The sequence below is a fragment of the Amblyomma mixtum genome, chromosome 5, assembly GCF_055824585.1.
Source record: "Amblyomma mixtum isolate Tamu chromosome 5, ASM5582458v1, whole genome shotgun sequence".
Taxonomy (NCBI): Eukaryota; Metazoa; Arthropoda; class Arachnida; order Ixodida; family Ixodidae; genus Amblyomma; species Amblyomma mixtum.
The window spans coordinates 7,011,070-7,026,670 of record NC_143016.1 but is presented as its reverse complement, the minus strand read 5'-3'; the positions used below and the strand labels follow the sequence as shown (position 1 = coordinate 7,026,670).

The 15,601-nt window shown below is 49.5% G+C and overlaps 1 protein-coding gene across 2 annotated transcripts in view; it reads right to left on the bottom strand.

Annotated features, from left to right (window-relative positions):
- Positions 1 to 13,076, bottom strand: part of LOC149341232 (high affinity cAMP-specific and IBMX-insensitive 3',5'-cyclic phosphodiesterase 8B-like) — a 253,184-nt gene extending 240,108 nt beyond the window's left edge. The window contains exon 1 of one of the 2 annotated variants that reach the window (XM_089543181.1): positions 11,093 to 13,076. In XM_089543181.1, coding sequence (XP_089399307.1) covers positions 11,093 to 11,413 — 321 coding nt within the window. In that variant the 5' untranslated portion in view covers positions 11,414 to 13,076. The remainder of the gene's footprint in view (positions 1 to 11,092) is intronic. The other variant, XM_089543182.1, reaches the window with a different exon arrangement.
- Between the last annotated feature and the right edge of the window lie 2,525 nt (positions 13,077 to 15,601).

Genomic DNA, 15,601 nt, shown 5'->3' with positions numbered 1-15,601 from the left:
TTTTCTTTTGCAAACACAGCGAAGATTGTTGCCATGTTCACTTCCTTGATTAGTTGCAAGGACTGCGCTTTCCTCCTTTATTTCCTCCTTTGTTGCCACAGAAAGCTCATCGAGTTAGTTTAGTGCCCATGCTAGTGCAACGGTTCACGGGTACCGCACGATAGTATAAGATGCAAGATAAGATACCAAATAAGATAAAAACGGCGAGAAACGTAAAGTCAGCTATTTAATCCATACACTTCATTTTTAAAAATGACTATATTTCTTGCTGATCTTTACAGAGAAAAACGAAGCGAAAGAAGATGAAAAAAAGACTCCAGGTGCCTCAAAAAGCTCAGTTTTGTAATGCGGCGGACGACCTTCGAAACAAGCGCGCTATCACGCCCTGCACGCTCTGCTGCGTGTCCCGCGAAAGGCAATGAAAAGGTATGGGCACACACACGCAGAGAAGAGAGGACGCTAACGACGTCGTTATGTCGCAGAAAGACCCAAGCCTCTTCTCCTGAAAATCTTCTTATGTGACATATTTTGAAGAAAAATAAAGGCCAGAACGGAAGCGCGCTGCTCCCTTCGCAGCCGCTTCCGTGTGCGCTTCCTTGGCCCTGCCTCACCTATCAGAGCACCCCCACCCGCCTCTTTATTTGCCAATTCCTTTTTTTTTATTACTTTAGAGACCCTTTTCCTCCTGGAACTTTCAAGCGACGGCTCGGTAAGGCAAAACAACCTGTATCAGCCAAGACGAAGCGTGTTGACAAGGTAGATGCATACAGGTGTTCTTGGAAAACCGGAAAAAGGGGCTCAACATCAATTATTTCACCAGTTAGTGTGCGACCTTAAAATGTGGAAGAGATGAAAGGCGATAACAAATGAATCTATGCGCACTGAACCAGAAAAAGCGTATGGGCAACAACAAACTTTATAACAGTTCATATTGACCAGTTTCGTCTCTCTCTGCTTCACTAGATTTTGCCTATTGACCGCTTGCACGCTGCTCAACGCCTGTACGCCAGACCACGTCGTTTCCTCTCCAACACAGCAGAGCATTCTCCTTCGGCGCTATTCAGGGCTCTTTCTTGAGCACTGAGCAGCGGAAGAACTGCGCGTATTGCGTGCCCCGACTTTTACATCTCTCTCAGCTCGGTATCTTCGCTTACAGCCCCTGCCCTCCATTGCTACTGAAATATTATATTTCAATTAAACAAGTGTGAGAATTCGACCATCGTGAGGCCCACACCGAGCTCCCATTGTTGCAGGCCGTCGGGGGGATGGAGTACTAACCGTGAAGCTTTGCGTGCGCATTCGCTAAACCAAGGAAGACAAGGAATGTAACGGGCAACTGAAAGCAGAAAATACGGTTCGTTTTTGCCTAACTTCCTGTAGGCAGCCTTCCAGCTGATGCCCAACATCAAAAAGAAAAAACAACGAACCAACAACTGTCAGCGAGTCAACACTGGCGCATAGGCAATCCCGTTGCACTCGAGTCAGCGAGTCAGCGATCACCGGGTTCAACTACGTTCATGCAAAGAGCGGCGCTGATTTAAGGCAACCGCTCCGGGCAGCGAGAGCAGTCTCAACGTTTCGTCCTTCAGCGTCCGAGCAGAGTACGCGAACGAAACAAAAAATAAATAAAACGGACGGAAAAAGTTCCGCGCAGAAATCACACGAAGAGAGAGAGAGAGACGAAACACAAGCAACAGTAATGCGCGACTCACAGTGAGAGACCGAAGCGCGAAGGCGCGAGCTCTTCGGAGGCGGTTCGCGTGTGTTCCTCATCGATTCAGATCGGCAGGCGCGCTCCCTTCCCAATGCCTCGCGCCAACAAACGCGCCCGCGGCAGCACGGTCGACGACGCTTGTAGGCTCGTGTTTCACAGCGCGCCTCCTCTCACCCGCCGTAACCTTCTACGCGCATTTTTCTTCTCTTCTCGAATGCCATGCCATCCCCTTATCTCTTTATTTTTCTTGTTTGCGCATTCAATCACGCGCGCAAGGTTCGCACGCCTCGCGCATAGCTTGAACGCGTGCCAAGAGAACCAAACCCCCGCCGCTTCTTCCTCATTCGATTCGCTTTTAATTTGTGTCGCCCACTCTTATTTATTTTCCCCCCGGCGCGTCGTCCGCGCGTCTCTCTTCTTCCCCACACAACAACAGCCTGCTGCACATCAGCGAGAAAATTATGCGCCGCGCAGTCCTCTCCGCGTCCTTCCATTAGCGCGTCCAGAGTGGGGCTGATTTACGCATGCGTATTCAATTCATGATCGTCCCTTAATAACCGGCACAAATCATCGTCACGCGCCGCTTGCACAGGGCGGCACCGCGATGAGATTTATACTGCCCGCCTCCACAAAGAAGCGCGCGGCGCGAGCGACTAACGTTCCTACACACATGCGCGCAGGTATTCCTGCCGCGTCTGTGTGTACGTAATAGCGCTGCCCGTATTTCCCGGTGGTGCGCGTATCTGTCGGCTGCCGTCGCTGTGTGTACCGGTGGAACGAGAAAGACGCGGGGGTTATTAGTAATGGCTTTGAAGAAGTTATGCTTGGCCACATGGCGAGCTAAGTACAGTAATGCCCCGTTAATACGAATCCCGTTACTATGGATGACTCGAATTATGGACACTTTTTCTGGGGACTAAACTTTTTCAATGTATTTGGAAACTATATGGAAACTCGCTGTCCGGACAATGGACGGGGTGAAAATGCGGGAAGCACATTGGGACCCGTGTGTTTTGTCCCGTTAATATGGACAGCGGTGAGAACCAAAATCTCGAGCGCCTCCACGAGATGTCCCACCCCTTGTATTTTGAGCGCAGAACACCGGCGAAGGGCAGGGCGAAAGTGCAAATGCCGCAGCAATGGCCTCTTTATATGTGCATGTGTGTGTGTGTGTAGTTCAATACTTCACAGTGGCAAGGTGCCCTGTCATAGCGCCTTACCATTTACCGGATTGCATAAATGGCGGCGCAAACGTTTTCCTCTGTGGCTACGTTGAAAGCCACAGAAGGCAGCTGTCAGCTGAGTGAGTGCAGAGTTCTTAGGATGTGTCTTGTAAGAACTCGTCACATCAAGAGCTGCCATCACACGTTTCATAGATCACTAGGCGTTTCAAACGTGCTTCAACCTGACCCGCATGATTTAAAGATAATGTCGATCAGGTTAATACACATGGCGCTTCCAAGAATGTCGGAGTTTCGCTTCACTGTCCGCCACTAGGCACTAGGCGTCTGCATACATAAAGCGCGTTTTTTTTTAATTTTTTTTTTCATTATTCGTTATTACGGACTACTCGCTTTATCGACACTTTTGCTTTGAAACCAAAGAGCCCATATTAACGAGGCACGACTGTATATAGAAGTCTCGTCGTCGAAGCCTCCCACTACAGTGCGCGGGTTATTGCTTCCACTGGATTCTTAGCGCTGTCCAATCAGAGCTCACTACTTATTTCACTCTTTCGTTCTCGACATCTGTTCGCGAGCTCGTTATATCTTGCCCCGCACAAAAGCTCTGTTATCTTCATCCCAAAGAACAAATGGTATGCCGTAGAAGTTGTTTTTGATACGTGAATTTTCAGTTTTCAGCACTTTTAAGAATAAGCCGAAGGTATTTTTGTTGGAATACTGATGTTTTGTTCTTTTTGTTTCTTTTTATTCTTAGTGTTACTGTGACGTTAGACTTTGTTTTTGTGTCGAAGTACTGATACGTTATTTTCTCTATCTTATAGCCATCCGCGAACTATGCTGTTATTATTTCTTGTGTTTTAATGAGCTATCGAGGATTTCGGCACAATCTTTTGACCATGGTTCCCTCGTCTGTATACTTATGGCTCTTGTAAAATTAAGGAGCTAATAAACCTTGACTTTGAATAAAGAACGTTGTTCAAAAAAAACCTCTAGGCGCACTAAATTTACTTTATATCCTCCTGAAACCCAGCAATGGAAAATTTGTACAATACATTGGACGACCATTACAGGCGCAGCCAACGAACGAAGTTTAAAAAACTCACTAGCTATTTATTTATCCTGTGCTGTAATCTGGTGAGTATTGTGCAACTCGTACTGTTTTGCTCCTCTTTGAGGGATCTCAAGAAGGTGAGACTCAGTTCGAGCATGTTCTACGTTGGCGGTTAAAAAAAACATAAAAAAACAAGTGAATTCATGTGCACTTCAAAAAGCGACAAAGAGCTTTTAAGCGCTTATTATAGCCATCGTTAACAGAGCAACCAAAACACATAAGCACGCATATGAGCAAAGAGGGAGCTCAAATTTTCCTCTGTGCTTCGAACATCTCGCCATTTTCTTCACACAAGGCATTTTATACCACAATGCCGAAAGTTCTAACAAAAAAATTTTGTCATGTTTTGGAGCCCAAATTACACCCTGAGACAATAGGTGGCACAATTTACACTACGAATCAAAGTATACGCGGACGTTCATAGCGCAACGTATGTTCCATTCTGCATACATCATGCAGGGCATCCCAGCTAGCACGAACCAAGGTTTAAAAACGTGCTGGTTTAGTTCGCGAGCATGAAGCACAACAGATATTCTTGGTGGTTTCCTACGGTAGAGAGGCGCGATTTTTTTTCGTAATTAATTATCTTTAGCTCAATTGTGCACTCATGTTGGAGGAACAGTTGGATACATCACTAATGCAATTAGAATGTTGCACAGGGTAACAAGAAAAATCCAGCAGCGCGATTTCAGAAGCATAAATTGTATACATTTAACGCTGTATTTTTTTTTTTGTCACTCATTGAATTAAATGGCCGAAACCACATAGGCACTACGAATGCAAGGCCACTTGCGAGCGCTGCTCGCAACTGGGACTGCTGCACACGGGCTCACCGCCTTTTCCTCCCTTACACCTTGCACTAAAACACTTACTCGAGCGAAAGTAGCAGCCACGTTCTTCTACGCTTTCTTCAGTCCACCTTCTCCACATCCTTGTTAACCGTGGTGGCAGCCATTATGGGAACGCCTTTTGATATCGAGCCCTTACTCTGCAGACCTAATACAGAGCGAACGTCGACTTTTTGGGGCACTATAGTTTAAGCCTGTTGCTAGCACTACGGCAGCAGAATCCTTGCGTCATGCTTCGATGGGCCAACACCGCAGCAATACCAGATAAATGTTGAAATAAGCCGACAATGTCCGATATGGAGTTCTTACAGGTCCTGTCTAAATGCTCTCATATGCATCTGCAAAGATCTTTGACTTCCAGTCACACAAATTGTGTCCTATTGCTCAGCGTCGTGAAGATATCTCAGATCTTACAAGAAGCCAAGAATCCTCCCTCCGAGTCATCCCTTTCGCCCGAGGGGAAACAATGTAGTGCACCGAACTACACAACATCACATGGAGCCGCTATCGTCTTTAGAGAAGCAAGCAGTACCCTCCTTTCTAGACTATATTCTGTGCAGCACGAAATACAGTTGTGTGCATACCACCGTAAGCTCCAAAACTATCGTGGTCCTGGTTTGAGGACCCCGCCCATGAGGACCGGTCCCACAGTCACCCTTCTGAAATTTAAAAAATACAAGTTTTTCGCCACCAACACGAAGAACACAGTGGCGACGACTCCAGTACACACCCATGCTGTATAAGTGCAGAACACATTCACCTCATTCGCACTTGTTCCGCTCGGCACGGCTATTTAGAAGCCCGGACGCAGGTGTGCTTATTCACGCGCTACCGTTCTTTGAATGTTTCTCTCAGAGGTAAGAAAATGGCGCCTTGAAGCAGAGCATGAAAAAGTGAAAGACGATAGTTGTTCTCTTTTTTGGCCGTCAGCACGTACCGCGTTCTGGGACCAGTTTTCTTGTAAACAAAAGCGACACATGCGCGGGGCCATAGCGCGGGCACTTCAACTATTCTATACGCCATACGCAACTATTTTTTTTTTTCAGTTATTCAGTTACACTTACAGCAAATATTTTCAAAACGAAATGTGAGGTGAATAGCCAGTGGAACGATTAAAAATAAATGTTCCTTTTGTCAAAGGCTATGTACTCATAAAGAGTTGTTCCTGACAAGCAGTTCGTCATTTAACCGGCTGCAGCTTATGGCTTTGACGCTCTGCGAAACGGCATCATTTATGTTCCAACTCATCAAACCTGAACGTACGAGCAACAGACATCGAGATTGGAATACAAACGCACTGTGCTTCGGTGCAATACAGCCACGATAGGAATTTAAAACAGATTTTTCTGGACCTGCGGTTTCTACAGCCGTGACTGGCTGTACGACTGTGGCTGTAAAACGATTCTTTTGAACGAGGGAGAATCAGAAAGTCTTTGCCCCTATCCTTTTTAGCCAAATTACGGCTGTAAATGCAAAGTCAACAAATCTATTCCCAGCGGTGGACCTTTCTAGAATCTGCGCGGCCTTATCTGCCGGTAGCACCGCGGCGCGGCGCTGCTGTCAGTTGTTGAAGATGGCGGTTGTGCTTCACGCTTCCACGGCGTACGAGCAACGAAGAGTGAATCGTTTTCTCTGGAGCAAGGGACGAACGCCCATCGAAATCCACAGAGAAATGCAGCCCACGCATGGAGAAAGGTGTCTCGCAACGTGCAACCATAAATGCCGACAGTTATTTTTCCACCCCGTCACGTCTGCTGGCTGCCATCAGGCGAGAACGCCGTGGGATTACCGATGTGCACAACGCGACCACAAGCTGCGGTCATTTCAGTGGGAGAGCCCGGACCCCCACCATACAGTCCGGACCTCGCCCCTACTGATCTCCTCGTCTTAGGTCCGCTGAAGAAGTTCCTGGCAGGACAGCGATCCACGTGCAACGATGAAGCCAAGACATCAGCCCGACGGTGGTTCCATAGTCAACCGGACGAATTCTAACCACAGGGGCATTTCAAATTTAGTGTTGCGATGGGACAAATGTCTGGAGTGATGTGGGGACTATGTCGAACAATAGTGTAAGGTACGTAAATAGTACGCGCATTTTTAATTACCTGTATGTACCTTATTTTGCCCGGCAAAAAATAGGGGCAAAGACTTTTTGATTCGCCCCCGTATATACTATGAAGAATTTGTTTTCCTTGCTCGCAGCGGCCGCATCACAGTGTGCCGGGAAAGGAACGAGCCCGAGCAGGGTGAAAGCGTGCGCAAAGAGCACGAAGATACGCATTTCGATACGCGGCGCAGAGTGAGGACGCGTCGTGCCACAGGAGCGCCATCAACCTCGGTGCGAACGCCATGCAGGCAACCTTTGTTGCCCTGCGCGGAACAGTGAGTGCGCCTCCGAGGTATCACAGATGCATAAGTTGAGATTAGGGTTGGAGCAAGCTGTCGTGCAAGTCCTTCGCGCTCGTGCGACCCCTTAGTGAACTCAGCTGGGTTACGTTACGCACGCACAGCCGTGGTCCTCGTGCCGCGGCGCGCACGCGCCGTCACGGCAGGCTGACCCCGCTTGGGCGGCCCCACCGCAAGTGTTTTCCACTCAACTTGCGCACAGGGCGGGACGGTAGGGGCCAGCGAGTGAGTGAGTGAGTGAGGTATAGAGAGAGAGTGAGTGAGGTGGAGAGAGAGAGAGAGTGAGTGAGTGAGTGAGTGAGTGAGTGAGTGAGTGAGTGAGTGAGTGAGTGAGTGAGTGAGTGAGTGAGTGAGTGAGTGAGTGAGTGAGAAGGATGATGAAGTCAGTGAGCGAGTGCGTAAGCAATTCAGCTAAGTGAGTGAGTGAGTGCGTAAGCAATTCAGCTAAGTGAGTGAGTGAGCGAACGAGCGCATCGACTAGGGTCATTGCTCTGCCCGTGCACTTACCTTACGTGTAGTGTATCTCATGAACTCGCAGTGAAATGAAGTCCGTGTGGATTAAATTAAGAGGAAAAGGATTTTCTTGCGACATCTTAGTCTTTGGGGAGAGGAGGGGTATGTTCTGGATACAAAGTTCTCTCTCAGCAAGCGATGACGAAACGCTTATATTTTATCGTCGTCACTTTTGTATAATGCGAGTAACTGCGAACTGAAGTGCTCGCAGCGGGATACTGTAACAGCTAGCGTGGTGTGCTTAGAGATTTATTATTCAATTAACAATGAGAGGAAAATGTGGGCGGCGGCCGCTGTAACTGCCGCGTTTGGGGCGGGCACCTGAACGCCGGTCACCGGAAAGTGAAAGGATAGGTTACAGTGATAGGCAGAAGAAAAATAAAAAGGGGCACAGGATCCGGGAGGTACAAAAGGACGGAGCATAGACAGATAACTATAGGCCATTTGCACAGTAGTTGTGCTTTGTTATTACGACCCCCGTTAAATGGACGACTCGAATTATGAACAATTTTTCCTGGTACCAAACTTTTTCAATGCATTTATGCCTTGTTAACGTGGAAAATCGCTGCACGGAGAATGCACAGGGTGAAAATATACGAAGCCTATTGGGAAACACGTATTTCTCTCCCGTTAATATAGTTAATATGGACAGCGATGACGACAAATCCCAAGTGCCTCAGCCAGATCTTCCGGTCGTTGTATTTTGAGCGCAGAACACCAGCGCAAGACAGTTCGAAAGTGCAAATGACGTTGAAATGTTTTATTTTTTATCTTTCAGTTTGTGTGCGCGCGCGCGTGCGTGCGTGCGTGCGTGCACGTGTGTATGTGGTTTCATGCTTTACAGCGACAAGATGCGCGGTGGACGCGCCTTACCATTTGCCGCATTGCATGTACGGCTGCGATAAAAATTCTTTCTGTGCCCTAGGTTGAAAATAGGTTGAAAACCAGTCAGCAGCTGTCAGCCGAGTGAGTACAGAGTTCATGACGTGTGAACAGCCGCAGTAGGAGGTACTTCATCACACCAAAAGGCGTCATCACACGTCTGACCCGCGTGACCCGAAGCTACAGGCGACCCGAAGAATAGCCTGTGGCTTCCATTATTACCCGATTTCCATTACACTGCCTGTCAATATGCAGAGAAGCAGTCCGTAATCATAAATCGTTTCTTTGAGAACATATTTTTTTCTTTCTGACTCGTTATTACGGACGACTCGTTTAAGGGACACTTTTGCTCTGAAACCAAGGTGCTCATATTAACAAGGCAAGATTGTATATACAAATGGGAATACGCCCCCTTTCGCACACACGTACAATGAAGTGTGCACAAACTACACGCGAGTTAATGAAATAATGTTTCATCACAGCCCTAAACGCGAGGGTAGAGTATAGAAGGTATATATAATCCAAGCACAAGTGACAGAGAAGATACGTCATTTCACAGTTCGCACGCGGTGAAAGGCTATAGTGAAGACAGGACGGAAGTCCGGATGCCGCACTTCATTACAGGCGCACGTGATGGAAAGTGTCCTGTCGCCTGAGGAAGGATCCCATATGTGCACCACGTTGAGCTCTTAGAAAGGCGTTGGATGGTTACCAGTACTACAAAATGCACGGAAATGTGCGACCGCTTAGTAGACCGTGCCGGCCGTCACGACCTTCAGTTGAGGCGCGCAACATTGCAGATACTCCTACGCGCTCCCAGCATGACAGTAAAGAGCAATTATTGTTAGCGACAGCTTAAAAATACCGCATTCAAAAGGAACATAAGACTAGAATACTGCGAGTGACCATAAACGGGGCAACTCATTCAGACAAACTTACGACACAGTCATACGCTTAAATGTACTGTAACATTCGGCAATCGGTAACCTCGTATAAAATTAAGCGTGAACCATTTTCTCGATCAAGAAGCACTGAAGGTTCCATGAACGAAAGGGAAGCGAGGAGAATTATGGCAGCTCTGAATTTCGCAATGGAAGAAAGGTGCCAGCGAATGTTCACAGATTTTCATGAAAATAGGTGTCAAAACACAAAGCACGTTGAAATGCAGATAACATCGTCCTACAATTGCGTCAGTCTCATCAAAGGGTAGAAGTAGTCCACATGCAGACAGTATTCTTTCGAACGCGAGCATCAGCCTGTGACAGTAACACTTTATGTAAATCGCCTAACAGTGACGCTCAGGAAACTGTCAAGCAGGGGACGATTTATGGGTTACTCTACGAGGACGCGCTTGAGGTAGGGGTAGGGAGCAGTGCCATTTGAACAGTGTATTTCTTGGACTTTTTCGTCCAAAAATTGGGTTCAGGGGTCAGCATGGTTTTCCATGCAAAATTTCTCGCTTTGCAAAACCATCCCCCTCTACCTCCCTTCCCCACGTCCTCTCCCCATAAATCCGCCCCTGCTGTCAAGAGGGGGCGTAATGAAAGCAAGTTGTTGTCCAGTGTTAGCTTGTCTTGATGTTACGCGGCAAGAGCATCCAGGCTTCGAGGTGTGCCCCACCGTTGAGCCACACCTGATGAACGCAGGTAACGATAAAAGCCAAGGCCTTGTCGAGGCTCGAGTGACTCGTAGCGTCGAACGTAAAGACACTGTCATTTTTTTTCCCTCTCTCATTTTTCTTTTCAACAAAAGCACAGAAAGGGAAACCGGGAACGCCTTTTTCAGTTGCAGGCACAGGCTGGAATGCGAGCCTACACCAGCAGCATTCCGATGCGCTTCCACGGGTCGCCGGGCACTTGCAAATGAGGCGCGCGACTCTCAAGAGCGCGGGGAAGGTGCTCGGGCGCGCCCTTGCTTTTACAAGCAGGCATTCAGACAGCGAATAATCGAGGACGGCAACTACGAGTCGTAAAAGGCGCTTGCACGCAACGTAAACCGCATCGCACATGTGCTCGACCGCTCGCGCGTCTGAGTCGCGTCAAATATTGCGCTGCGCCACACCAGCTATGCGCCGGAATAGAAGCACTTATTTCACTGCGGGTTGCAAACGTGAAGTGCCGTATTTCGACCGGCACACCGCAAACATGAGTTAGCCCGCGTCATTCGAAACAACACGGTCAATTTGTGATGAAGGCAATGGTGAGGATGGTCTTTGACCAGCTTAAGATTCTCGTTCGCTGCCCTTCACTTCGAAACGTGTTAGCAGTCAATTGAATATCACTTCCCAGCCCCGCAGAGTGCTCTGTATCGGGCGGAAGACTGCACTGCACGAACTGAAGTCTTAATAACAAGCATCAAGAAACAACGCCCGAGGCGACGACGAGGACGCGCTTCTTCCTAACACCCGAAACCGGAGGAGTGGCTCATCACTTACCCTTCCGTCGTCCGGCGTGCTGCCGTCCAGCTTGGCGAGAAGCGGCACAGTGCGGTCGGTGACGATCTCGCCCAAGTTCGCGGCGCGCCGGAGGGGCCCTTCGAGGCACTGCGGCCTCGAGTTGCGGTGCTGAGACTCCCCGGGCGGGCGGCAGCGGCCCGTCGAGTTGGCCGTCGAATTGTTGGTGGCCGCCGAGAGATCCGAGGCCGACCTCGTCGGCGGCACGGCGTCGGGCACGGGCGTCGCCGGGCCGGCATCGGCGGAGCCGCGGCCCGCGCGACCGCCGCTCCTTCGCTGGATTCCACTCTGGGTGCATCCCATCGCCGCACCTCACGAACGCTCATCCTCCCGCGGACGAGACACTCGGGCGACGACGTCGCGCCGGGCGCGCGCCCGGGCGCGGCACACACGAGGGCACAACACTGCCGTGCCGCCGGCTAGCGGCCTGCGCACTCGGAGGGAACGAGCGGTGCCAGCTGAGGCGACGAACTATCCGAACCCGCGGAGGAGGCAGGTCGTCCCGGGCGGCCGGTGGGTCTAGCTAGGCTAAGAAGAAGCGGCCGTCGAGAACGGGGCTTTGACGCAGAGGTGATGCGAAGGCCGCTTCCCTGCTCGTCCAGATAACGGACCCCGTCGAGTGTCACGCACAACGGGATGAAGAAAGAGGCAATTCGATAGGCGAATCGCTGCGGTGGCCGCCGATCCCACGAAGGGCAGCAGCCTTCATCGAAAGCTGGCCTCTTAGCGGCGTCGCCGGTGCGGACGAGTCTGCCGCGTTGTTTGGGTGAAACGCTCTACTTCGGTGAGAACGGTTGTTGTGGCGAGTACTTACAAGCTTCCGGAGTATATCGACAGATGAAAAACTTTAAATGACACGATGCAAGGCTCGCTAATTCCTCTGCGCGTCAAGGTCACCGTGCGGTAGTCTCGCTGCGCCGGCTGAGGTCACGCGGTGGTCACGAACCCGTGGACTCACAGACTGCACTTTCGAAATAGGGGTACCCTGATGATAGCACAGGCACATTCACCAACGCACACACGAGCACACACGAACACGCGCTCCAACTGGCGAAGATCTTCGCGGAGCAGGCTCGAATCGGAGGGCGGCGACTCAGCCGGCCAGCGGTTCTGACGAACTGGAGCGCTCGGGCGCCGCGCCGAAGGACAGCCTCAGCTGCTCTTCTCGCGGGCTTAAGGGCAGGCCGCGCTCGCTTTCGCTCGGGCTCTGATGTGCCGATGTGCCTCGGAAAGTGTGGGTCGAGGCGCTGTTGAACGGAGCCATCGGAATCCTGCAGGCGACGTCGTTTCGCTCAGTGCAGACACGAGCTGTTCCGGCACGCGTCGCGTGTCCTCCTGCGTAGCCTCGACGGGCACTTGCGTCGTCGTATACGAGGGGAAGCCCGAGCGAGGCTGGTGTCGCGGCTGAACGAGCTCCGCCGTTATCGGGGATACGACAGGCACTCACAAGTCGAGAGAGGAATCAAGAAAGATACAAAGAGAAGTAAGCCGGCCGCGCAGGCGATGGACAGCGGTCGCCGCTCGGAGGGACTCGCCCGCCGCTAACAGCACCTCTGCACGCCCCTGGTGAAAGCGGCGCTGCTTTTGATTCTTGGCGCGCTCACGTCCGCGCGTGCCCTGCCCACAGCTGCTGTCGCGCCGAGTCCAAGCTTGCGGAAAGAACGCCTCGTTCGAGCTTAGTCAGAACGCGTCGTCTGCTGCCGCGCGCAGACACGCTGGCGTAGTCGGTGCCCGACAGGAACGGCGACTTCGGTTCATGTTGCGCGGTCGCGGCCGTGGCGACGTAGACAGTCGGTGCACGGGGCGCTGACAAGTGCTCCGTGGCCTTCCGCGAGGCGCGTTTGCGCCGCAGCGTCGGAAGCAGACGCTCGCGGCCAGCGTTAGCGGCGGCGGCGGCGCTCGCCAGCTGGCGGGCTCGCGCACGACGCGGCGATGGCGCGACGCTCCGCCGCCTCTCGGCGGTCCGCACAACTGCGCGGTTCGGAAAAGCCTGTCGCACTCTCTACCCGGCCTCTTCACCTCCGAGCAAAGATGTTCAAGGGAGAACGAGCTGTCGAAATTAACAGAGGAAGCGAAACAGCTTTTAGAAAAGGACAAAAAAGGGAGTGCACGGGATGGGACGCAACACTGAGGGGGCTGAGTCGCGAGCGCGGAAGCATGTCAAGGGAATGCAGCCGGGCAAGCAAACCATCGACAGCAGCCGTTCCTAGTCGCTGCCGAGTTCTCGTAGCAGCACGGCCTCCTCATAGAATTTGTGGAGGGATCAGACGCAAGAATAATAACTGCATTGCCATTGACAATGTCATTGTGCATTAGATAACACTACGCATGCACTGTCTAGACAAGTGAAATATGTATTTTTTAATATAAAAGAATGTATTCGTATGTCTTAAAAATCGTGGCAGACATAACTGATTTCAATGCTTCCATGTTTTTGCGCATTTAATAAGTAAAGAAAATATTACACGAAGTCTAGAACTATATGAGTACGAAACCAGCAAAGCACTGCATGCCGCTGATATGAATAACGTAAAGGCCACGAAATGAGCAAGTAGAGGACAAATATTTTAATGAATCTTTGTCGTTCAAGAACCTTTACATTTTTGTACATATGCAACTGCCAGGGAAAAATCTCAATGACGCTGTCCTTCGTTCCAGTGTACTGCGCCGCAGCAGCTGTCACCGGTCATGTATTGCAACCGTTCATGTATTGCAACCGGTCATGTATTGCAACCGGGTCATGTATTGCAAATTTTAGTCGCAACAGCGAGCACATGTATAAACGAGGAGTTCTGCCAAAATATGCAAAAATATGCAAAATATAATAATAATAACTTAATTGAAGTTCCCGATTTGAAAATATAAAGCACGACTTTTGAAATCTCATTGCAGCTTTCGCGTCAGAAGTTTATGGGAACTTTATACCCAGGGCAACTGAAGAGTTTTTATAATTTTATGAGTTAAAGCGAGCCGAATGCTTGAAACTTGCAGGTAAAGCATGCGAAATCTTTTTGCGCTAGGATTTGAAATGGTGATGTAATCGCCGACTAAAGGGACATCGGCGTTCAGGCTTCTCTGCAGTGCACAGCGACAGGCAGAGGCCCCAGTGATGATGTGATGACTGGTGGCCCCAGTGATGATCGGTGTACCACACGGTTCTGTGCTGGGGCCATTGTCCTTTCTAGTTTGTATCAATAACGTAGTAGCTGCTGTTGGAAATTCTGTTAAACTAAAACTGTTTGCGGATGATTGCCACATTTATGCACCTATCACATGTGAAGATCAGATTAACATTAACCAAAACCTGCACGCTTTTGCACTTTGGTGTGACAATGGGAAATTAAAATTAACTTCAATAAGACCACATTTACCCATATAACTAGCAAACGAAATATAATTTCTTTTCAGTACAATATTGCAGGGAACGATTTGGTTAATGTTAGTACGTTCAAGTATCTGGGGTGCCAATTTCTCACAACCTAAGTTGGCGCAATCATGTCGAAAGCGTGTGTGCGGTGACACATAGAAAACTGTGTTTTCTAAGAGGAAAGTTGGAAAGAGCAACGAAGGATGTCAAACTTTTACCATACAAATTTCTCATACGGCCTTCCCTAGAATATGCAACTGTAGTATGGTCTCCTCGCCAAAACATTCTTTCAGCGGAAACAGAAAAGGTTCAAAGACGTGCGGTGAGATTTGTTTGTTCAAAATATAGGAAAACAAATTCGGTAACGGAGATGTTAAACTCATGAAGTCTAGAAACATTAGAAAAAAGACGTAAAAAGCAGAGAATAAAAATACTTTACCAAATCATTCACGGTGAAATTAAAATCGATAAAGAAAAATATCTGCAGCCTCCAGGTAGACTGAGCTCCCGCCTTGATCACCACAAAGCGATTCGGCCATACTTGACCCCAACTAACGTTTTTCGCTGCTCATTCTTTCCGGATGCTATTGAGCACTGGAATTAACTGCCCGCTCACGTTGCTGAGTCTACAGCTGTAGCGGCATTCCTGAATGCACTTGGGGATTCCGTCTAGGCATGGGATTCCTGTAGATGTGCACGTAACTGATTGTCAAATATTTCTTTTTGCGTAGCAGGTGGCTCTACAGTGGTGTGAATTGTGTTGCGTTTTTGTGCTCTCTTGTATTGTATGCTCGAAGAGGCTTGTTCATTCTTGTGTATATATGCATTTTTTTTCTTCATTTTCCCTCCCTGTTATGACCCTCAAATGAGGGTTGACGGTATTCATAAATAAATAAAATAAATGTCACGTACGGCGGCGCTAAAGAAGCGGTTGTTTCAAGGATGAATAAGAATGCTGCCGAAGGTGAAGCTCATGAAGCATTGCTTGGCGGCATCAGAAGACGCACGGCAGCAGGTAGACGAAGGCAGTGGACATCTGAAATTTCGCCATTTTTGACATCATCACGAGTTTCCCCGCAGTTATCCAGCGCAGTGAGGAGAAGCCTGGAAATCGTCGTGGTTTT